Source organism: Mobula birostris, chromosome 27 (assembly GCF_030028105.1).
Source record: "Mobula birostris isolate sMobBir1 chromosome 27, sMobBir1.hap1, whole genome shotgun sequence".
Taxonomy (NCBI): domain Eukaryota; kingdom Metazoa; phylum Chordata; class Chondrichthyes; order Myliobatiformes; family Myliobatidae; genus Mobula; species Mobula birostris.
In genome coordinates, this window is record NC_092396.1 from 22,833,069 (window position 1) to 22,858,224 (window position 25,156).

Below are 25,156 nucleotides of genomic sequence, written 5' to 3' on the forward strand. Positions count from 1 at the left end.
TCTAAACAAAAGAGGGACATTATTAAAGATGAGAAAATAAATAACCTCGGTTAAAGAGGTATGTTTTAGAGACAGCGAGAAGAGGAGGTTTGGAAGGCTCCAAGCTGAGGGCAGGGATGACTGCCCTCGATGCAGAATTTGTTCGATGGAACGGCAAGTTTGACAGGCAGCCAAGAAGCAGGGTGTGTGCTACATCCAATATTTGATTCGTGCTTAATTAGTGCGGTCAGAATGACACAAGGCACCGCAGTTAGAGAGCAGAGGCATGAGGGAGTTGGGGGAGGAGCAAGGTCACTAGGAAGTGACAGTGCCATTAAAGAGGGTGAGGCAGACACCAGGGCTGGGAGAGCAAATATATATTTTAGCACACTGCAGGAAGCTGGATGGTACTGGTGTGCAGGGAACTTGGTGTTCTTCGGAACACAGCTCTGAAAGTTGACCTGAAAGATCTGCAAGCAATTAGCAAGGCAAGGAATACACTGGCCTTTACTAAAAGAAGATTAGATTACAAGAGAAGAGTGGCATTGTGTTCCAAATATATAGGGCCTTGGTAAAACTGCATACAGATCTAGTCTCCCTACCCAGGGCAGGATGTACATGGCGTGAAGGAATGCAGTCAAGGTTCACCAGCTTAACAGCTGGTATGGAGCACTGTCTGATGAGGAGAGCGTAAACATTCAGGACCTATGAACTCTAGACCAAGGCTTCCCAACCATTTTTATGCCATGGACCGACACCATTAAGCCTGGAGTCCACGGATCCCAGGTTGGGAACCCCTGCTCTAGAGTCTAGAAAAACAAGAAGTAATCTCTTAAAATTCTTAAAAGACTCGACAAAGTAGAAAGAGAGTTGATAGTGCTTCTTTCCAGAACGAGAGAAACAGCATCAAGTCAGGGACCAGCCATTCAGGACTGTGTTGAGAAGCAAGATTTCCACCCAGAACCCACGTAGCCTTTGAAATCTTCTCTGTGCAAGGGCTGGGAAGCCCAGTCACTGAGAGCGTCCAAGGCAGAGGTCGATAACGCTTTTAGATATGGAGGGAATCAAGGTTAAAGATTCAAAGTACATTTGTGATCAAAGTATGCGTGCAGTACTCAACCCTGAGATTCATCTTCCAAACAGACAGCCCGTCAAACGAAAAGGCCAATGGCAGTGAGGTAAAAGCTGAGACATGTTCTTGCTGAATAGGGAGCAGGCTTGAGGGATTGAAAGCTTCCATTTCTTTGCTTTGGACACCCCCTCTCCGTGCACAGGGACCAGCCCCGCGGTGAACTACATACAAATTCAGAGCAGAATCATGAGATATACAGGAGCTCCAGCCCTCTCGCAGAGGACTGGCTCTGCTCTGAGTGGAAAACTTTCTTCTCAACTCGGTCCCCTCGGCTGATCCCTTACTTTGAGGCTCTTCCCCTGCCACTGAGGAGTTATCCAGCCTAGTCCCACCTTCCAGCAGCGGATCGGTAGCCCTGAAGGTCCTGCATCTTCAAGAGGACACCCATGAACCCTTTAAGCATTTCCTCCGCCGCTACTACCCTCTCAGGCACTGAGTTCCATGACCTTACCGTCCTCGAGAACATTGTTCCCTGGCTCCGCTCTAATCCTTCACTTAAACCCAAGGTACATCCTAGGACGCGCTGAGGCACGGCATCAGTGATGTAACCTGGGGGCCATCGGGAGCTTTGGGTCTCTCAATGTCCATCTCGCCCAGGCGACCCGGCCAGGGTTGAGCCGGCTCTGGCTCGGTCCAAGGGTCACACCTCTTGACCCACAGCCATCTGGAGGCTCACTCAGCAGCCTCTGTGACAGACCTGACGGCTCCTTTCTTTGCAGCCCCCGTAATGCCAAGGAGGGAAGAGGGTTCTGCACAGTAAGCTGCCACCCTACCTCTATAGACTCTCATCGTGCCCTCCACCCCCGTCTCTGGCAGTTCTCTACCCGGTACTTTGCCTCCACTCATTGTTCTGCTGATATTGCTCAACCTGTTCAGCACTTCCCTGCATTTTCTGCTTTTATTCCACATCCACGTCCCTCCTCACACATCCCCCGGGCACCCTTCCAAAGCAGAGTCCGGTCGACCAGCCGACGGGTCGCCGTCCCCGCACATTCTCCACATAAACCCTCGTCTACTGTTGTGCCACACAGAATGCCAGCAAATCCCTTCGCTTCCTCCCTTTCTCACGCTCACTTCATTTCCCGTTAAATGCACCGTTGAGTCCTCTGCACTCCCACCATTCTGTGGGCAAAGGTGGACTGGGTTTAGTAGCGGCTGCCTTAAGTTTTATGAGCTTTGGTGAGTTTCTGCCCATTACGCGGCTGGGCGTTTAGGGCAGCCATGAAGGTCCTCCGCCTCAGGCAGCGTTCAGGGATTCCTTCATTGTCTCAATAGCTTCCTCTCGGTTTTCACTGCCGTCAGTCACACAAGTCCCAGATGGAGACTCAGGAATACCATCACACTCAGGTGCAGAAGGAATCTTCATTGCTGTTTCCGTAACAATTTTGTTTCACCTGTCAGGGTTGTTATCCCTGAGCTGAACCCCCAAACCTGGAGGACTGGTGGGCCACTCTTAGCCTGGCCTCTACCCTTTGACCTGTTTGGCATGGGTGACCCACCAAGAGCCAAAGCATAAAGCCCTGACTCCAGTCAACGCAGCTCCCTGGATCATTGAGGCACACAAGCCTCCAAACCCAACGACAAAGTTGTGGTCCACTTGGGGGCATTTTGCATTTCACTGCATTCCCACCTGGGGGGCTGATTTCAGGGGCCGACAAAGCTGCTGAGCACATGGGTTCCAACACAAAGGTTCTCAGCTTAAAATGTGAAGCTCAGCAGCTCTTACAGGATATCCTCTTGAAATAAGGGAGTGTTTGTGGTGTGGCTGCAGAGCGGAAGTCGCAGGAAGCACAAATGATTATACTCAGACACAGAAAACAGGAAAGCAGAAATGGAAGACATTAACAGAGCCGCCTCCTCTCTCCACACCACCCTCCCGCCGCTTGTAGGAGGAGTTTGTACGTTCTCCCCGTGACCGCGTGGGTTTCCTCCGGGTGCTCCGGTTTCCTCCCACAGTCCAAAGACGTGTGGGTGAGTGGGTTAATTGGTCATTGTGAGTTGTCCCGTGATTGGGCCAGGGTTAAATGGGGGCGGGGCGGGTGGGTCGCTGGGCAACACGGCTCAAAGGGCCGTAAGGGCCTATTCCGTGCTGTATCTCAATCAGTAAGTACTTCCTTGGCCAAGGCCCCAACACGCTCTGCCGGACCCAGGGGACCTCTGCAGGCACGAGCTCACCTTCTGCCCAATTCACTAACAAACGGAGTTAGTGAAGTGGCAGAAAGATGAGCCAGAAAAGGTTTCCCAGCAGATGGCACAGATATGTCTTCCAGGGGCTTTGTTATTTTCCTATCTTCATGATGCACCAAGAGGCCATTCGATCCATTGAGTCTATTCTGGCTCCCAGACCAATCCAACGTTCCCATTTTTTTCCCTCTGTGACACAGTCTCTTCTACGTGCTACATTTTTTATTATGGTTTGGGTGAAGGGGGAAGAGGTAGAGCTCAAAATTTTCACGTGACAATGAGGTAGGAAGAGCAGCTTAAATCATTAGATAAACTGTGTCAGGTGTAATTCAATGTAGGCAAGTTCTGTAGGGACAAGAAATAAAGCACTTAAGTGTAAATTTAGAAAATCTCCTTTAAAGATTTGTGTCAGTTCCTTAATTGCTCTAATTTCTGAAACTACAGCAACACCAGTGGGCCTCAGAGCATAAACATTCAACTGAAAGATCATCTGCTCCTGTTACCCAGCATTTTTAGTTGGTTTAGCTTCTACAGGTGAGAGGGGGAAAGTTTACAGGAGATGGGCAGGGCAAGTTATGTTTTTCTTCCCCCCCCACACACACAGAGTGGTGGGTACTTGGAACAGGTAACAGGTTGCCAGAAGAGTGATACAGAAACAGACAGAATGGAGGTGTTTAAGAGGTTTTTAAATAGGCGCATGATAAAGGATATGGATCATGTGCAGGCAGAAGAGATTTAGATAAACTTGGTTTCATGCCCAACACAGACGTCGTGGGCCGAAGGGCCTGGTACTGTACTGTTCTATGTACAACCTCCAGGAGGACCACAACCTTGCCGTAGGGTTTGGAGGCTTATGTTCCTCAATGACCCAGAGAGCAATGTTGGCTGGAGTCAGGGCTTCATGCTTTGGCTCTTGGTAGGGTCACCCATCCCAAACAGGTCAAAGGATAGAGGCCAGTCAAAGAGTGGCCCACCAGTCCTCCAGGTTTGGGGGTTCAGCTCAGGGCCAACAACTCTGACTGATAGAAGTGTTACAGAAACAGCAATGAGGAATCCTACATCTGACTGTGACAGTATTCCCGAGCCTCCACCCGGGAGTTGCATGACTGACAGTAGCGAAAACCGAGAGGAAAGCTACGAACGATGAAGGAAGCCCTGAACGCTGCCAGAGATGGAGGATCTTCATTGCTGCCCAAAACGCCAGCAGCATAACGGGCAGTAAGTAAGTTCTAGGTGGCACGGGACATCACACAGGCCTAGGAGGAGAGGTTTCCCTTTGCTGCGGTACCACGGCCCACTCAGCGGAGCCATGTAAATCACAGGGCAGGGAGTAACACTGAAGCTTGATGTTCGAACACAATCCCAGCCAGCTGATTTACAACCACTTCCACATCCAGCCTGACCCAACTCAAAGCCACTTGGAGAAGAACTGGAAAGAAAAATAAAGACTTGCTATGATGCACGCAGATTTCTATTGACCTAGTCTGGAGGACAATCACCACAACACTAAACAGATCTCCCTCACCTTGTTAAAGCACTAAGCCAAGACAGCGAGGTACAGTCTGAGGCCACGAGAGCTTTAATCAGAGTAAACCCAGCTGTACCTGAACTGCATACTTAGATATCAAAATCCAAAGTAAATTTATTCTCAAAATATGCGTAGGTCACCATAATTTACCTTAAGATTCATTCTCTTGCAGGCATGTACAGGAAAATAAATAAATCAATAGAATTTATGAATAACTATTCATAATTATGAATATGAATAATTATGAAATTATTCATATATGAATATGAAAAGCGGCACGGTAGCATAGCCGTTAGCACAACACTTTACAGCGCCAGTGTTACGGGTTCAGTTCCCGCCGCGGCCCGTAAGGACTTAAAGGTAAGCAGAAATGGAAGGCATTAACGGTACAGTCTCCTCTCCCCACGTCACCCTCCTGCCGCTGCCCGGAACGAGTTTGTACGTTCTGCCTGTGACCTCAATGGTTTCACCCGGGTGCTCCAGTTTCCACCCACATTCCGAGGGCATACCGGTCGGCAGGTGAATTGGTCATTGTAAATTGTCCCGTGACTAGGCTAGGATTAAATCGGGGGTGGATTTGCTGAGCGGCGTGGCTCGAAGGGCCCTGTCTCAATAAAGAAAGAGGACCGACAAACATCCCACTTGCAAAAGAGGACAAACCAAGCGAGTAAAAATAAATAATTAAACTATACGGAGGAGGTGAGTTGTAGAATCCTTGGGTGTCTCATCTATAGGTCGTGGAGTCAGCTGAGCGTGGGCGTGTGTCAGGGAGCCAGGCTGTGGTACACTGGAACCCACCAGCAGCATCTGCAGTTACTGTGCAGAACTTGGGAAATGGTTGTTCCCGTTGAGGGCAAGATCAGTCTTGCCCTTGTTCACTCCAGTCAAAAGCAACCCACTCAAAACATAACAACAACATCCCGGATCCACGTTACAGTCCCACAGTTTGACAGCTAGTTTTTTAAAAAACACGCCTGAGGGTCGACAAAAGTAGAATATTCCCTTTGAAACGTGACGCCATTTTGCACATTGAGAAAAAACCACAATGAAATCTCCTCTCAACAACAGTCAGTGAATCGAAACACTGAAACCTGGCAACTCCTCCGGTCTCGAGCTGAAACCACCTGCACTGCCAGAATAATTGATTCCCCTGTGAAACAGGAACAGTTTAGGTTTTTTGGAGATACAGCAAGGTAACATTCCAGCATAACGAGCCCACAGCGTCCAATTACTCCCATGCACTCAATTAATCTAGTAACCCGTATATCTTTGGGGTTGGGAGGAAACTGGAGCACCCAGAGGAAACTTGCATGGTCACGGGGAGAACGTACAAACTCCTTACAGAAGCAGAGGGAACTGAACCTGTGTCCCCGTTGCTGTAAAGTGCTGCACTGACCACTACGCTATCGAGCCGCCCCAACAAGGCTCCTTGCTGGGATGCAGACAACTCTTCACTGCGAAGCACCACTCATAACTGAGCCTGAGTCATAAACACCGTCAACGTTTCTCACTGGGGCAACACAGTCCCCGAACGTTGTCCCCTTCTCTGCGAGGCACACTGTCCCTGGGCCCCGTCTCCACCCCCCAGGCACTGTTTCTCTCTCCCTCTCTCTCAATCAAGCATTGTTTCCTTCTCTCTGGGCACACAGAGTCCCTGGACGCGGTCACTCTTTCTCAATCTCCTCTGGGTCACCGTTTCTGCAGGCTCTGTTTGTCTCGCTTATGGCAATGTCTGAGCCTTCTCTCTCTTTATTTCTTCTGTGGGCACTTTTTACCTCAAGGTTGCAATGTCACTGGGCAGTAAGTCTCCAGGGGCTCTCTCTTACTGGACTCCCACACACATTAGGCTTCAGTTTGTTGACTGCTACCTTTAACGCACACAAAATGCTAGAGGAACTCAACAGGCCAGGCAGCATCTATGAAAAAAAGTACAGTCGACGTTTTGGGCTGAGCCCCTTCGACAGGACTGGAGAAAAAAAGCTGAGGAGTAGATTTAAAAGGTGAGGGGAGGGGAGAGAGAAAGACAAGGTGATAAATGAAACTTGGAGGGGGAGGGATGAAGTAAAGAGCTGGGAAGCTGCTACCTTCAGTTTGTATTGAACTGAGCCAGGCATCTTCTATGTATTGGTGACACAAGTAGCCTACCTTGTTCTCAAAACAGTGAGGCGAGGTTTTTGGTTTGTATTAAGCGGGTATTAATCAGCAGCCAATCTCAACATGACTACAAAATGGCGGTTACTTTAGGACTAAAGTGTTAACTCCAGAGAATTAAACGATACACCTGACCAGACGGAAACAGCTAACCTTCCTTTGTCTTCTTGTGCTCGTTCCGTTCCTTCTGTAGAGAGCGCTCCAGCCTGGACCGATGTTCATACACAACTGTAAAAAGAAACAGATGTTATAGATCATTCCACACAATCCTCCATTTCCTGTTATTCCCATGCAATACACACATATTAATGGGACACTTTCCACCTCCCCAAGCCCAGCCACGTGAAGCTCCAGGGAACAGCGAGAGGCAGTTCTTTAGATCTGTCTGTGCCGTCCTCCTCCTCTCTTTTCAACCTGGATTTTATTTACTCTTCAAGACTGCTGCACACAAGGAAGGTAGCAGGCAGAGGGATAGGGCGAGGAAGGGGCAGGATCCTGAGGGAGAGGGCAGGCTGTGCAGGAAGCAGAGGCACTGAAAGAGAAATGCCTCGGGAGGTGAGGAAGGATGGCCAGAGGATGACGACTCCCCTGAGTAAGGAAGCAGCCTGGTCTCCACATCAGGTCCAGCTCACAATGAAAGGGTGGACTTGCCAGCTACATCACAAGTTCATGACTCCCTTCCCAAAGAAAAGGAAAAGTGGCCACGTGGCCAAGTGGTTAAGGCGTTCGTCTAGTGATCTGAGGATCGCTAGTTCGAGCCTCAGCTGTGGCAGCGTGTTTGTGTCCTTGAGCAAGGCACTTAATCACACATTGTTCTAGTGTCTGTGCGAGGAGTGGCGCCCCACACAGACTTCCAATAAGGCATGAAAATGCCCGACGCAGGCCTCTCATGGTCTATGTCGATATTCCCTCCCTCCCCAAAGGGGCGGACATCCATCCCATCAGCGGTCACAGGACCCTTACAGTGTAAGTGCCTCTCAGTGGAATCAGGGAGGAGGATGCGCTTCCTCCCCTCCACCGTCAGATTTCTGACTGGGCCAGGAACCCATGAACACCACCTCATTACTCTGTTCTCTTTTTGTACTTCTCATAGTAACCTGTGGCAATTATTTCATGTCTTGCATTGTCCTGTTGCCGCAAACCAGCGAATTTCATAACAAGTGTCAGAATTAATAAACCTGATTGTGATTCTGGCACCCAACACCTTGCTGAAGTTTCTGCCAAACTGGATACTCGGACCCTTCCGTGAAAGGTTGCCGTGAGTGGTATGTGACCAGGGGAGCCCGAGTCATTGTGGTTGCTGTTGGATCGGGCTGCGGAATTGGTTTTACTCTTGTAGTTTTATTGTACCTTCGTACAATCACACGTGATCGTTCAGTAAGTTCTTCAGTGTTTACAGTTGCCTGTGTGTTTTTCTGGAAACTCTGTGTGGTGGGTGTCACATGACTTGAATCCAGCTATTTCATTGGTTAATGTTAATACTCTTACCAGATCTAAAACCTTAGTTTCTTCACTTCCCTTTGTTCCCTCTCGCTATGCTTCTTCCTTTCTAACCTTTGCTCAGGTGACACTTAACAAAATGGTCACAAGCAACACAGTTTATGCCTGATTCTTAATTCCCGAAGATCCTTCGAAAAGTATCAGGATCCAGTACGGCATGCAGTCCCGTGACGCCCAAGGGAAGGGAAGAGAAACACGGTAAAGCGGGGAGCGTCAGTGCAGGAATACTATCCAAAAGCTGAGGCTACAGAAGGCATTGGTCAGACCGCACTTGGAATACAGCGAGCTGTTTTGGGCCCCTTATCCAAGAAAGGAGCTGCTGGCATTGGGGAGGGTCCAGAATAGGTTCACAAGAACGATCCCGGGAAAGAAAGGGTTCAAAGTTCAAAGTAAATTTATTATCATAGTCCATATATGTCACCATATACAACCCTGAGATGCATTTTCTTGCAGGCATACTCAATAAATCCATAATAGAGTAATAACCATAACAGAATCCGTGAAAGACTGCTCCAACTTGGGCGTTCGACCAGAGTGCAAATACAAAAATAAATAAATAAGCAGTTAATATCAAGAACATGAGATGAAGAGTCCTTGAGAGCTGGAATATGTCAATGATGGGGGACAATTGAAGTTGAGTGAAGCTATCCCATTTGGTTCAGGAGCCTGATGGTTGAGGGGTAGTAACTGTTGCTGAACCTGGTGGGCTGCGTCCTGAGACTTCTGGTGGCAGCGAGAAGAGAGCATGTCCTGGGTGTGGGAGTCCCTGATGATGGGAGCTGCTTTCCTCCTTCCACCAAGGATGTCCCTTTACAGGAGATGAGGAAGGATTTTTATAGCCAGAGGGTGGTGAATCTGTGTAATTCACTGCCAGACAGCTGTGGAAGGCAAGCCATTGTGTATATTTACAGCAGAAACGGCGGGAGGAGAAGATGGCAGCGCGACACAACTCGCAGCGGCCACTCCAGTGGTGATGTCTGTTATCTTTCAAGTACGGTGCCATGCACAATCCTGATTTGATGGAGACGGACATGAGAGCACGGAGGAACATCTGGTGAAACTTCTGAAATGCCTGCTTCGCTGCTGCTGCTACTGTGTGGTCCAGAATCTCCGGAGGAGAAGGCCCCGAGTCCTCGGCTTTGCTTGTTGCTCAGCAGCCAGGGCAGGGTCGAAGTGCTGGGCAGGGGATGGTGCTCGGAGAGGCTGTGTCGGAGGGGCTGGTCGGAGGCTCGAAGTTTTCGGACGGACTCAGAGTCCGCTGCGGTCGGGTGCTTCCAATGGTGCTGTATCGGCAAGTTGGCGGCGCTTGGAGGTTCATGGCAGGGAGAGTTTCTCCCTTCTGCTGCCTGCGTGAGATGATGAGTCTATCGGGACTTTGAGACTTTTTTTTTACCGTGCCCATGGTCTGCTCTTTATCAAATTATGGTATTGCTTTGCACTGTTGTAACTATATGTTATAATTATGTGGTTTTCTAAGTTTTAGTCTTGGTTTGTTCTGTGTTTTCTTGTGATATCTTTCTGGAGGAATGTTGTATCATTTTTTAATGCATGCATTTCTAAATGACAATAAACAAGGACTGAGTGTCCTCATAATCTAAAAGAAGATGACAGGTTCCTGATTAGTAAGGGTATCAAAGGTTCTGAGGAGAAGGCAGGAGAATGGGGTTGAGGGAAATAATAAATACAGTGGCCACTTTATTAGGTACCTCCCATAGCCCATCCACTTCACATGGTTCAGCATGTTGTGCATTCAGAGATGCTCGTCTGCATACCATTGTTGTGACCCGTGGTTATTTGAGTCACCGTTACCTTCCCGTCAGTTTGAACCGGTCTGGCCATTCTTTTCTGACCTCTCTCATTAACAAGGCATTTTCACCCACAGAACTGCCGCCCACTGGATGCCTTCTGTTTTTCTCATCATTCTCTTCAAACTCTAGAGGCTGTTGTGCACGAAAATCCCGGGAGATCAGCAGTTTCTGAGATACTCAAACCACCCCTTCTGGCACCAACAATCATTCCATGCTCCAAGTCACTGAGATCACCTTTCCTCCCTATTCTGATGTTTGGTCTGAACAAGTGAACCTCTTGACCATGCCTGCAGGCTTTCATGCAACGAGTTGTTGCCACATGATCGGCTGATTAGATATTTGCATTGACAAGTAGGTGGACAAGTGTCCTTAATAAAGTGACTAGTAGAGTGTCGTGTTGGCGCGTGGCCAGGTGGTTAAGGCATTCGTCTAGTGATTTGAAGGTCGCTAGTTCGAGCCTGGGCTGAGGCAGCGTGTTGTGTCCTTGAGCAAGGCACTTAACCACACATTGCCCTGCGATGACACCGGTGCCAAGCTGTATGGGTCCTAATGCCCTTCCCTTGGACAACATCGGTGGCGTGGAGAGGGGAGACTTGCAGCATGGGCAACTGCTGGTCTTCCATACAACCTTGCCCAGGCCTGCGCCCTGGAAACCTTCAAAACGCAAATCCACGGTCTCATGAGACTAACAGATGCCTATATAAAAGTAGAGTGTCGGTCAGCCAAGGTAGAAGGGTGGAGCAGACTCCATGGGGCAAATTGTCTAATTCTGCTCCCGTGCCTTACTGTCTAAAACAGGTGCGGCCTGGAAACCAACAAATCACAGTTCAGCCCCCCGTACCTCCCCCGAGGTTTTCTTGCCAATACTGGGCCTACGTATCAGGCAGCTCAAAGCCAGCAAGGCCCGGCAACGGCTGCCTTCATTTTTAACCTCTCCTCGGTTGTGACGCCCTGTCCCAAATAACAATGGACGAGGGAGAACCGGGGAAAGAAAGAGGGCTGGCCTGGAAGAACTATCCCATGAACATAGTACTGGGCTGAAATAGCCAACACTGGGGGGAGTGGCATAGTTTTAAGGTGTTTGGAAGTAGGTACAGGGGAGATGTCAGGAGTTAAGCTTTCACACAGAGAGTGGTGGGTGTGTGGAATGCACCGCCATCGACGGTGGTAGAGGCCGATACAATAGGGTCTTTTATGAGACTCTCAGATAGGTACACGGAGCTTAGAAAATAGAGGGCTATGTGGTTGGGAAATTCTAGGCAGTTTCCAGAGTAGGTTACATGGTCGGCACAACATTGTGGGCCGAATGGCCTGTAATGTGCTGTAGATTTCTATGTTCGCTGTTCTATGTTTATTTTCCTGTTCGTTTATCCCTTCCCCACAGGATCAAGCCTCTTACCCAGGACAAAGTTCCAACTGTTGCACCGTCAGCCCCGCAGCTCCTCTGAAACGGGCCTTTTGTCTCGACAGACAATGACTCACAAGAGCCAGGCTCTGCGGTAACGTTTAACGAGCAACGTACTTCAGTGGAGTGCAGCTCGCACTTGGCAGCAGTTTAATCCACCCATGCTCAAAGGTACACAGAGCCAAGCACTAGTGAGCAGATGAATCAGGAAGTAGGTATTAAAATGTGAGGAAGGCTGAGAATACACAGCAGCATCCAATATCTGAGAGTCCAGGACCGTCAGCAGGAGGTGCACGTAGGCAGGTTTGTGCTTCGGAAGGGTAGATTCCAGATGGAGATTGAGTAAAGATTACATTTATTATCAAAATATGTCTTCTATTATACAACCCTGAGATTCACCTCCTTACTGGCAGCCACAAAACAAGGAAACCCAGTTAAAAGAAAGACCATCAAACACCCAACGTGCAGAATTTAAAAGAAACAATAAAAGTAAGCAGATAACTTTCAGAAGTGCAGTCAACGAAAGTGAGTCAGCAGCCACGAAGCCAGTCGTCACTGCGGCCGGTGCAGAAGCCCTGTTGTTACAGGCCTCAGCACAGAGATGACTGAACCTCGCAGGGCAGTGAGCTGAATGTCGGCCCGTCCCCGACACCCTGACCTTTTCAATCTGGCTTAGATTGGCCAGACCTCGGGCCTTTCCTCAGTCTCGGCCCTGCTGCCTCGAATCACCTCCAAGTCTGTTCCGGCAGCGGCCAAATATTGGTTCATCCCCACCCTCGGGCCCAGGGCCCACCTCCACGAATCAGTCCATATGCGCAACGCTGCAACTATCCTGCCCCTTCACGGTGCACAAATACCGGGCCGCACAGCAATGCTCCCTCTAATTTGTAATGACCAGCGTGCGCAAAAATCTTGTGCTGTGCAATTTTTTTGCCCAGTGACAACACCATGAATATCTTATTCAATAAAAACAGTATAAATAAGACAGTTCTAAAATCTGCAGACAAATCATCGCAAACTCCACGTCGTCAAGACCGTCCGCATCAGAAAACCGGAAAAGGAAATGTGATTGTGTATGATCGTGAAATATACTAAACACGCCAACATGGTAGAAGGGGACAACCTTTTGTGCGCAGTTTAAATTCCTTTGTGCGCGAGTAGCAAAAGATGTGTGCGTGCGCACACCTCAGAGGGAACATCGTCGCACAGGTTTAAAACTTCAACTCCGAAAAGGAAGTTACAGGCTATTGATTGCAGTGATCATTTACTAGAAAAACACTGACTAATAAAGTAGTGAATAGTTTTCTTTGAAGCCAGTAAGTCTTCACTATGCTTCACCAGTGCCATCTTAAACCGGAAGGCTGAGGCAAGTGAGAGGGTTCAATTGTTTTAAGGTCTGGGGCGGCGGTGGACAGAGAGGAAGAGATGTTTGGGAAGCGGCAGAGAGAAACGGCCAGTCAATTACTGACCGTTGTAAATTAAAGCAGGCCACGGGAGGCTGTTCAGGAATGCGCGGAACCACAAAATTAAACTGGTGCACAGCATGAGGCAGGGTGGAGGAAGTGACAACCCAGACCATTTGACGCAGCCCTGTTTGCAGCAGGCTGAGAGTTTCAACAGGCCTGACTTCAGAATCAGGTTTATTATCACCAGAATGTGTCATGAAACTTGTTTTGCGGCAGCAGTACATTGCAAGACATAATATAGGGGAAAAAACTGAATTACAGTAATTACATTATTTTTAGATTATGAGGACACGCAGTCCTCTTTTATTGTCATTTAGTAATGCATGCATTAAGAAATGATACAATGTTTTTCCAGAATATCATGGAAACACATGACAAACCGACTTAAAAACTGACAAAAACCACATAATTATAACATATAGTTATAACAGTGCAAAACCATACCGTAATTTGATAAGAACAGACCATGGCATGGTAAAAAGTCTCAAAGTTCTTGAAAGTCCCATCATCTCACGCAAACGGTGAACCTCCAGCGCCGCCAACTCTCCGGTGCAGCATCCTGGAAGCACCCAATCACAGTCCGACTCCGAGTCCGTCCAAAAACTCCGAGCCTCCGACCAGCCCTCCGACACCGAGCACCGAGCACCATCTCTGCCGAGCGCTTCAACCCCGGCCCCGGCAACAGACAATAGGCAAAGCCGAGGAGATGCTCGATCACACAGTAGCAGCGGCAGCGAAGCGGGCATTTCAGAAGTTATTCCAGGTGTTCCTCCGCGCTTCTTACGGCTGTCTCCGTCAAATCCGGATTGTGCACGGCCCCCTAGTTAACACATATCGATATTCATTCGGAACGGCCGCGCATGCTGCGTCGCGCCGCCATCTTCTCTTCCTGTCTTAAATAGTTAAATTTCAGTAAGTAGTGCAAAAAAATAAGTATATAAAAAAGTAGTGAGGTAGTGTTCATGGGTTTAATGTCCATTCAGAAATCTGATGGCAGAGGGGAAGAAGCTGTTCCTGAATCACTGTATAGTTCCTACCTGACAGTAACAACGAGAAGAGGGCATCCCCTGGGTGATGGGCGTCCTTAATGATGGACACCGGCTTTTTGAAGCACCACTCCTTGAAGAAGTCCAGGATACCGCGGAGGCTAGTGCCCACGATGGGTGAGCTGACTAATTTTACAACTCTCTGCGGCTTACTTCGATCCTGTGCAGTGGCTCCCCCACTCCACCACCCCGTACTAGATGGTGATGCAGCCAGTCAGAATGCTCCCCACTTTACATCCGTAGAAACTTGTGGGAGTTTTTGGTGACATCCCAAATTTCCTCAAACTTCTAATGGAATATAGCTGCCATCTTGCCTTCTTAGGTCCTCAGAGATATTAACTCCGCCATCGTAACCGTTTCTGTTCAGTGAACAAATGGCTCTTTGTAAGGCCCAGATACTTGTGAGAAGACAGTGAAGAAAAGATTTAATCCAATTATTGGGGGGATTGCACAGGCAGCATCAAGCTGCTGTGCTAATATGCCGTCAGCAGGCTGCAACAGGCACCAGGTCACTGCATGGCCCGAATAATGCAACATCAGAATTCTGGCCACTACACCATCAGTCTGGACAGCAGCAGACTTTTGGTCAGTGCAAAGTGCACGAGCAGAAATCACTCAAATTTACTTAACTATGCAGCGCTGGTTGGGATACTCAGCGCACATTTGAAACCAGTTCCGTGGGTCAGTATTCTCATCTTCCAGTAAGAACTTGTAGGCTGAAGTTCCGACCAGAATCTGCAGTACAAGATCTCATCCAAAAATCCGCCACGTTAGTGAGGGAATGGCACACCGTTCCCTCAAGTGGATGCAGGCTCAGGGGTAACATGGTGGCTACCTCCCGCACCTAATAAAGTGGCCACTGAGTTTACCTTCATGGCCTTCTGCTGTGGCCCATCCACCTCATGGCTCCACGTGCAGTACATTCACAGATGCTCTTCTGCTCACCACTGCTGTAATGCGTGCTTATTTGAGTTACTGTCGCCTTCCTGTCAGCTTGAACCAGTCTGGCCATTCTCCTCTGACCTCGCTTTCAAGGTGTTTTCACCCACAGAACTGTCGTCACCGGATGTGTTTTTTTTTGTTTCTCGCCCCGTTCTCTGTAAACTCCAGAGACTGTTGTTTAAGTCCCAGGAGATCAGCAGCTCCTGAGATACTCAAACCACCCTGTCTGGCACCAGCTACAATTCCACAGTCAAAGTCACTTAGATCTCATTTCTGCCCCCATTCTGATCTTTGGACTGGACAATTTCTGAACCTCTTGACATTTGAGCAAGTGTTGAGTGCTGCCACACGATCGGCTGATTATATATGTGTATTAATGAGGTGTACCTCATAAAGCAGCCACTGACTGTAGCTGTTCCTTTGGTCCTATTCACAGAGAAACAGGAAAGTTCTTCCCTGGGCCCAGACCAAGACTTATCTCTCAATCACTAAAATGGAGGATTTAATCTTTAGTTCATGTCTACAGATGAGATTTTCTAATGCAAAGACACTCACAACTATCTACAGATGTACTGTGGGCAGCATTCGCCATCTGGTATGGGGGTGGGGGGGGTCCACCATACAGAATTGGAAAAAGCTGCAGAAACTCTGCCATCTCCATCATGGCCACTATCCTCCCCAGCACCCAGGGGCACCTTCAAAAGGAGATGCCTCTGAAAGGTGGCATCCATCATTAACAATCCAGGGCATGCCCTCTTCTCATCGCTACCATCAAGGAGGTTCAGAAGCCTGAAGACAATATTTTAGGAACAGCTTCTTCCCCTCCGCCATCAGGTTTCTGACAATGAATACACTACCTCACTGTTTATTCCTCTTTTGCTCTCGTTTTTGCACTACTTATTTAATAAATATACTTATTGAAATGTATAGTTTTTTATTATTATATATTGCAATGTACTGCTGCTCCAAAACAACAACTTCCATGGCAAATACCAGTGATATCAAAGCTGATTCTGATAAAGTGGCGGATGCCTCTCAGCAATAATAACTGGGACTGACTATATGAAGCTACCATATTCTACTCTGCTACATGAAACCAATTCATGCTACACGATGAAGCCAATGTTCCTGCTGCTTCACACAGCATGACACAGACCTCTTCTTGGTACCTGGGCCGGTGTACCCGTTTGTTACAAGGACAGGTAGCTGAAATTTTAGCACTAATCAACTTCTCCAAGCAAAATCAGCATCACTACCCAAAAATAAAGCCTGCCATTTCTTGTGATAGCAGGATACTCCCAGGATATACTGCCTTGTGAACAAAATGTAGTGTAATGAAGTGCCACCTCTTCCAAATAAATAACTTGCCCAAACAAAGTTTCAGACAACTAACTCCATGTTAACATTACCGAGATTAGAAATCAAAAAATAGAATGAGCAAAATCTATTTCATTTCTACATTACTTATCTTTTTATTTGAAAAATTCCCATCATTGTGAATTTGAAGCGATTTTCTCACGGGAAAATTTGGCAATAATAGAGGCTTGGACTTGTATTGAGGCGATTTAGAATGGAGTGTATTGACGTCACTTCTATATTCCACATAATGATTTGAAAATACAAGATTTCTCTTTTTTTTTTGCTTGTTTCATTCCATTCTGGACGTTTAGGTCTTTTATTTAAGTGTAAGGTAATTTGGTCCTTGAAGGCTGCCAACGGTGGATTTTATTGTGCAAGTATGTTTTTGACTAACTTCACCCGTGAATGAATGATATTTTTACACTTTTAGTTACACACGATCCTATGCTCGATCTTCCACCTGGCTGCCATCGAGGACAGAATCTTCCTTCGAGGACCCGGCGCTACACCTGTTTATATTGTCCGGTTTTAATTTTTTAATCTTCCCAGGAGAGGGCTCTGCAATTGCTCGGCTTGAAGAGATTCACGCAGCGTTCCTCTCGGCTGCCCACGTGCACACGCACACACACACACACACACACACACACACACCACTCTTGTTTTACAGTTACACTTTATTAAAATTTGCTGGCCCAAATATGTTATCTGTATTCTTTGAAAGCTGCGTTTGGGGCACCGCGGCGTTACTTCATCGGCAGGTTCCAACCCTAAGACTATTGAGCCTGCCTTCTGGTGCACCGTCCCGAGTTAAACTCGGATCTTGCTGACTCCAGAGATACATAAAACAAACATAACTAGTGAAGCTGGGAGAATTTTAGATCAGCTCGCTAAAACAATCAAAGGGTCAGAACCGACAAAGCCACCGCGTCCAAGAAATGACCAACGTCAAATGAGAGAGACACAGATCCGAACCACCATGAACGGTTACTGACAGAACTTTGCCAACATCTAAACTTGTCCCTTGGTTCAAGTAACAAACGGCAACTTTACTTCAAGCGTGCAGTCCCTTCCCAGGGGATGATGAAGGTGAGCGCATTTCTGACGATACCCGAGGAAGAAGTTGGAGTTGTTAGCCCTCCCGAGAAAAAAGTTGAGTGCATCAAAAACCCCGCAAGGTCTCTGACCTCAATCAATTCCGCCCTGAGACATTAACGAATACTGTACGCGTATTGATTCCGCCTCGGGCGTAAGAGATGAATAAATAGAGACTTCTGAGTTCATGCGTAACGTCCACTGGGACAAAAACTTGTTGCGGAGGGCAACTATTCCAGGAATGTAAACATCCCAAATTAGCAATATTTACAATATTCTCCCCAAAAAAGGGTGGAGAAAGTCTGGCGTGCAACTAAGTGAACTTTACGCTTCAGAGTCTCGCTTCTGCAGATTGCGATGGCCCAAGATCTTACAGTCACCAGATACCTCTCACCCCGCCTTCCACCCGCGTTACACCCTGTCTCTGCTCTTTTTAAACTCTTGGGGAAATAATTCCTTCTTTCAAACCCACCTTGTAACTGAGCCGAGACAGACTCCTGCTGTTGCTTGTACTTCTCAGCCAACATCTCGGCGCTCCGCACATTTTCCTTTAGGTGGGTGTAGGTGTACAGCCCGAACCCAAAACAAAGTACAACTAGAACACAGAATCCCGTTTGAAGGAGCCCCTTCTGTCTCCTGGAGCACATCCCATTGCCCATGGTGGAACGATTACCCGGCGATACGCTCTATGCAACCATTGATCCGACGGGGTTCCGCAGCCGGGGACGCGATCCCCGTCCTCTTTGGCTTCCCTTGCAGCGAGGCGCCCGAACGAAGATAAACAAACGTGTGCGGGAAGCTCGGCGGAGCAAAACCCCCGCGACTCAGCTCCGATCCACATTAACTTGATACAGTTAGGAAGTAGCGAGATGGACAGCGGGACTGTCCAATCAGCTGCGGCGCCGCGGAACCCGCGTACACTTTGCAGCCACTCAACTGCGAGGCTGGGCGGGGTTTGTGGAGATGAATGTGGCCTATCCTTACTTGCCCGTCTGTTTTCGGGGTTCCGTCCGGTTATCGACGGGGCGGTCACACAGGGGGGGTCGGAATCACCGCGCACGGCTCCGTCAGTCATTCGCTCCCCTCCAAGCTCCTATTCCGTCTGAAACTTGAGACTCCAGCCGCTGTTAGCGCCCTCCAGCACGGGAAGACCGCACAGCTCCCTGTTCGTCCTGACCTTAGAGTCGGCTTCTTCACAACGCATTTGCCGGCCAACTTGTCAATAATACGATATAGTTTGTGTCAGGATGCACCAAAGATAGGGAAGGAAATCCTACGATCCCAGAGCAAGTGAGTCAAATCCTGCGCCTAGTACTGAACTGAGTTTAAGGTCGAAGGTCCCAAAGACTGAATAAACTTTGGCGCAAGAGAAGATAAAGCTGTAACTGCGGAAATTCGAAAATATCCAACCGGTTAGGCAATGCCTGTGAAGAAACAAAGAGTTTTAAAATGGTTTAAAAAGTCACTGGGTAGAGATAGAAATCAGCCAAATCTCAAATTGGAGAGCTGAGAAAGGTTGGAACATCCATGATAAAGTGGGATTAAGGAGGATTAAATGACGCAGAGTTTGGTGTGTCTATTGAGAGGCGGCGATGGAGGTTTGTCTATTCAGATGATCTGCCTGGACCAGATGCAAAAAGGAGATGAAACCAACTGGAAGAAATCCGACACTCCAGGACTGAATGGCTTGTCATGGGAAGAGCGTTTGGGCCTGTATTCACCATAATTCGGAAGAATGAGGGGTGACCTCATTGAAACCTATCAAACGGAGAAAGGCCTTGATAGAGTGGGTAGGAAGACTATGTTTCCGAAGGTGGGACCAAAGAAGGCATCCTCAGAATAGAGGGGTGTCCTTTTAGAATGGAGGTGAGGAGGAATATCTTTAGTCAGAGAGTGGTGAATCTGTGGAATTCTTTGCCACAGGCAGCTGTGGAGGCCATGTATATTTAAGGCAGAAGTTGAAAGATTCTTGATTGGTCAGGGCGTGAAGGGATCCGGGAGAAGGCGGGAGACTGGGGCTGAGAGGGAAAATTGGATCAACCATGATGAAATGACAGATCAGGCGCAATGGGCCAAATGGCCTAATTCTGCTCCTATATCCTATGGTCTTATAGTAGAACTGGTTGGGTTGAGTTGTTCTCCTATTGTGGCAATCCATTTGCAAATGATTCTCGACAATACGAGGAAACATCATCAGTGCACTGTTCACTTGTGTGACCGATACATACTTATCATTCAATTGATTGGTCATCATTACAGAAACCCAGTTGTGACGCAGGGAGGGGAGCTTATTAGAACTGTTAGAACTTGCAGGGATATTAGAACTATTCAGGGAAACATTAACCTTCATGCACTTGCCAAGTTAGCTTGGAGCTGAGAAGGCATTTGACAGCAGATCACACACTTACACGATGGACATGCTCTCCAAAGTGGGACTGGTGAGGAGATCATCAAATGGATAGGACAGCTGCAGACAAGCAACAGTAGTGCTGTCCAAATTAAACGTTAGGAGATGGAAACCTTCAGAATCCAAATCGGAAGTAGGCACAGCAACCCCTTCTCCTCTGTCGTGCCCCTGTGTTGTATCATGTGTTTTGCCAGGATCGTTAGGAAGGACGTGGCATGTGTGTGGCAATCCAGATCCCCGAATTTCAGAATCTGTTCTGTGGCAGCAGTGAAGTGCAATACATAAACATTACTATAAGTTACAGTAAGAAATATGCAAAATATAGCACGATAGTGAGGTAATGTTCGTGGGTTCATGGACCATTTCAAAATCTGATGTCAGAGGGGAAGAGGCTGCTGCTAAAATTGTCACTAAGATCTGAGGTTCTACCCCTCCAAGGTGCATAGTGAAAGAAACAACGACAGCTGAAAGATCATCAGGTTGGTGACACTTTGATCATACTAATCATTGCTGTTTTTTAAATGTATTTATTGAGACACAGTGCAGAACAATCCCTTCTGGCCCTTTGCGCCACGCCACCCAGCAATCACGAGACAATTTACAATGACCAATTAACCTACCGACTGATACGTCCTTGGACTCTGAAACCGGAGCACCTGGAAGAAACCCACGGGGAGAACATACAAACTCCTTACAGCAGTGGGAAGGAGTTTTGCGTCGTAAGGAGCTGTCAACGAGCACATGGCACTGACTGACACACTGTAGACCAGCAGGTCACGGTCAGTAGAGCTGCTGCCTCTCAGCTCTTGTAACCCAGGTTCAATGCTGACCTCAACAGCTTGTCTGTGTGGAATTTCCATGGGCTTCTTCCCGTTGCTCAGGATTTTTCCCGCATCTCAAAATCATGCAGGTTGGTAGTTTAATTGTTCATTGTCACTTTACCTACTCACACTGCCTGTTATGCCGCAAGCATTTAGGACAGCAATAGAAGCCCTCCATCTCTACAGGTCCTTGGCCATTCAGATGTAGAAGGATTGTTTATTGCTGTTTCCGAAACAGTTTTGTTTTACTAGTAAGAATTGTCAGCCTGAGTTGAACCCACCGACCTGGAGGACTGGTGGACCACTCTTAATCTGGCCTCTACTCTTTGACCTGTTTCGCATGGGTGACCCCACCAAGAGCCAAAGCGCAAAGCCCTGACTTCAGCCAACGTAGCTCTCTGGGTCATTGAAGCACGCGAGCCTCCAAACCTCAACAAGGTTGCAGTCCTCTTGGAGGAATTTCTCATTGTAATTGACCAGAATGTGTTGGTGAATGGTTAAGTCTAGGGGCATTTGACAGGAATGTGGAGTGAAGAGAAGGAGGGATGATGTAAATGTGTGCTTGATTGTTAGTATGAACTTGATGGGCTGAAGGGCCATTTTATGTCCTGTATGACTTTAAGGTGCAGGACCTTGTGCCAATGGACGATGGGAAAAGCCAGAGCTTAGTGTCTTCTCATCTGCAGACAAAATGGTCTGTGGAATACTGTATATGTGAAAGAAAATTTTATCATAATAAATCTTGTGAAAATGAGTGGAAAAGCAAATTGTGCAGAAGATACAGAGAGTCTGCAGAGAGATATAGATAGGTTAAGTGAGTGGGCAAGGGTCTGGCAGATGGAGTACAGTGTTGGTAAATGTAAGGTCATCCACTTTGGAAGGAAAAATGGAAGAGCAGATTATTATTTAAATGGTAAAAAATTTTAGCATGCTGCTGTGCAGAGGGACTTGGGAGTGCTTGTGCATGAATCACGGAAGGCAGGTTTGCAGGTGCAGCAGACTATCAAGAAGGCAAATGGGACGTTGGCCTTCATTGCTAGAGGGATTGAATTTAAGACCAAGGAGGTTATGCTGTAACTGTACAGGGCACTGGTGAGGCCACACCTGGAGTACTGCGTGCAGTTCTGGTCTCCTTACTGGCTTTGGAGAAGGTGCAGAGTAAGTTCACCAGGTTGATTCCAGCGATGAGGGGGTTAGACTATGAGGAGAGATTGAGTCGCCTGGGACTGTATGTGCTGGAATTCAGAAGAATGAAAGATCTTATAAAAAGATATAAAATTATGAAAGGGATAAACTAGAGGCAAGAAAGTTGTTTCCACTGGTAGGTGAGACTACAACTAGGGGACATAGCCTCAAGATTTGGGGGAGTAGACTTAGGACAGAGATGAGGAACTGCTTTTCCCAGAGAATAATGAATCTGTGGAATTCTCTGCCCAATGAAGCAGTGGAGGCTACCTCAGTAAATGTATTTAAGACAAGGTTGGGTAGATTTTTGCACAGTAGGGGAATTAAGGGTTATGGGGGAAAGGCAGGTAGGTGGAGATGAGTCCATGGTCTGATCAGCCATGATCTTATTGAATGGTGGAGCAGGCTCAATGGGACAGATGGCCTACTGCTGCTCCTATTTCTTATGTTCTTATGTGAATAAATAAAACAATACTGTGAACAGTTGGTGTAATGAAGCATAGACTGAAATCTTGAGCAGTCACTCGGGATCAGTTCAGTTCCTTTGAGTCCTGACATGGCTGATAGGTCAACATGGGGACAAGCCATGGGATATGCAAAAGGTGCTTTAATGAGAGGGAATTTCTAGTTCCTTCAGCTGTTTGGTCATGCCTTCTACATGAACCTGTTGAAGAGAAATGAGATCTGTACTTTGGATGTTTCAGCTCCATTTTGAGCATCACAGGCTAGGAATTCCCATGAATCAATGAGGATGTTATAATTTCCAAGAAGGCTTTGAGAATATCTTTGAAATTTTAGTGTGCGTGGTAGACAACATTACTGTCCTATCAGTTGAGTGTCATCAGAGTATTTATGATAGGGATGTTGGCTTGAGCACGGATGCTGATATTGGTTTAGATTATGAAGACACGTAGTCCCCTTTTATTGTCATTTACTAATGCATGCATTAAGAAATGATACATTATTTCCTCCGGTGTGATATCGCAAAACACAGGACAGACCAAGACTGAAAAAACTGACAAAACCACATAATTACAACATATAGTTACAACAGTGTAACAATACCATAACTTGATGAAGTAGTCCATGAGCACAGTAAGAAGTTCAAATTCTCTCAACTGTCCCACATCTCACGCAGACGGGAGAAGGAAGAAAAACTCTCCCTGACATGCTGACCACAATCCGACTCTGAGTCATCCGAAAACTTCGAGCTCTGATCAGCTCTCCGACACCGAGTACTGAGCGCCATCTCTGTCTGGACGACTTGATCTCGATCTCGGTCGCCAACAGCAGGCAAAGCCGGGGATTTTGAGGCCTTCCCTCCGGAAGATTCCCGACCGCACAGTAACAACAGCAGCGAACTGGCATTTCAGAAATTTCTCCAGATGTTCCTCTGTGCTTTCACGTCCATCTCCATCAAATCAGAATTGTCCACCGCCCCTATTTAACGGATACGATATCATTTTTCACCGGAGGGCTGTGCACGTGCGGCGCGCTGCTCTCTCTCCTCCCACCAAATGGATGTCCCTTTAAAGATCACCAAATATATAGTTCTATCATTTCTATTGCAAGTTTTATGTAAATACATAATTTATATTGAATAGTGTCATGCTTCACTGCTGACTTGTATTAATGATACCAACAATTACAATTTTTTTACTGAGGGAATCTAGACACTACAGTAGATGAAAAAGAAACACTTCAGGGACCCAGCATCAAAGTCAATCGAGTTAACAAAGAAAAAACACACCTTGAGAGAAGCTGACTGCTGTCACGGACCTAAGGTGAAACGTTTAGGTAATTTGAAGTGAATGTGACCACATGAACAGCCACAAATTTGGCATACATTAATAGTCACACTCCGCCTGGTCTCAGAGGAGCTGATAGAAGAATTGGTGCAGCTGGACATGTGAAGGTTGGAGCTGAGATGTGTTGTTGAGATAGAAGAACTTATTCTTCAGATAGAATGGAGGGAGCTTGTCTGCAACCTGCTGTATCACACGGGGGCTCTTGACACACAGATACCATGAATCTGAAATTAAATCTTCAGCAACAACACTTTCCTGGGTGGGCACATAACTAAAGGAAATTATATCACTGCTGATAGCATCCTGATTTTATCCTATGTATTCAAGTTTAGTTTTATCTTTTATTATTATCTGTTTATTAATATTTTCAAAAGAAAAGCTGATTCATGAGAAATTCACTGAATTCACAAATACCTATGATCAGGTTGAAATTAATGAAAGTCTCATTCATTGTCACCTGCCATTAAGGTATCTGAAAATTTTCCACCAGTTTTTTGAAGGGTTGTTTCCAGGGTTAGTGGTAAATACTGAAATACATTTCATTCCGTTTGACGTTGCGGTGTTGGTCGAGCTGGGCAACTCGCTTGCAGACATTTCACCGCCAGTGGAGGTGACATCCTCAGTGCACAGTTGTTGGTGTTTCTCTCTCTGGGAGTGCTCGCATTTATATAGCCCCCATTCGCTTATCTCAGTTCTGATTGTCTACCCCTTCCTTCAGTTGATCAGGACCGAAGCAAGCGAACAGGGGCCTATGTAAACGTGAGCACTCCCAGAGAGAAACACCAGCCACCACGCACTGAGGGTGTCACCTCAAATGGTGATGAAACACCTGCAAGTTAATTTCCAAGCTCGGGAAACACCACAACATCAAATGCCTCAACCCAAGTCACAAATATTCACCACCGTCCTAAACATTTCATACCCTTACATCTCAAGCAGTCCTTCATCATCAAGGAGAACTTGGTTCCACTCCAGTTTCATAGGTGGTCAGTGAGGCCGATGTGGAACTGCAGGCTCTTCCACAGTTGGTGCAGGAGGTGGCAAATGGGGGGGGGGTATTAGTTTGCGAAGCAGGGCACTCATTCCATTACTTAGGCATGGCTTCTTTTGTACTTCTTGTGGTTCTGAATGGGCCAGCGGTCTGCAGTCAGCTAAACTGCACCAGTCAAATACCCAGATCTCACCGGGATTTTTATTTTCCATTTCCCACACAGTTTGTAGATGAGGAGGCAGTGTCTGTGAGCAAAGCCTTCTTTACAAAATGCTTGCTGATCAAGTGAAAAGTGTTAGTATTTTTGTTGGGAGTAAATAAATTTATTTTTAGAAGCAAAATATCATTTTCT

At 47.1% G+C, this 25,156-nt stretch overlaps 1 protein-coding gene across 2 annotated transcripts in view; it reads right to left on the minus strand.

The window, feature by feature from the left end:
• Positions 1 to 18,908, minus strand: part of LOC140188795 (uncharacterized) — a 58,774-nt gene extending 39,866 nt beyond the window's left edge. Inside the window, exons 1-2 of one of the 2 annotated variants that reach the window (XM_072245443.1) lie at positions 18,065 to 18,908; positions 7,128 to 7,202 (exon numbers count right to left, since the gene is read on the minus strand). In XM_072245443.1, coding sequence (XP_072101544.1) covers positions 7,128 to 7,202; positions 18,065 to 18,251 — 262 coding nt within the window. In that variant the 5' untranslated portion in view covers positions 18,252 to 18,908. The remainder of the gene's footprint in view (positions 1 to 7,127; positions 7,203 to 18,064) is intronic. The other variant, XM_072245441.1, reaches the window with a different exon arrangement.
• Positions 18,909 to 25,156: the final 6,248 nt, after the last annotated feature.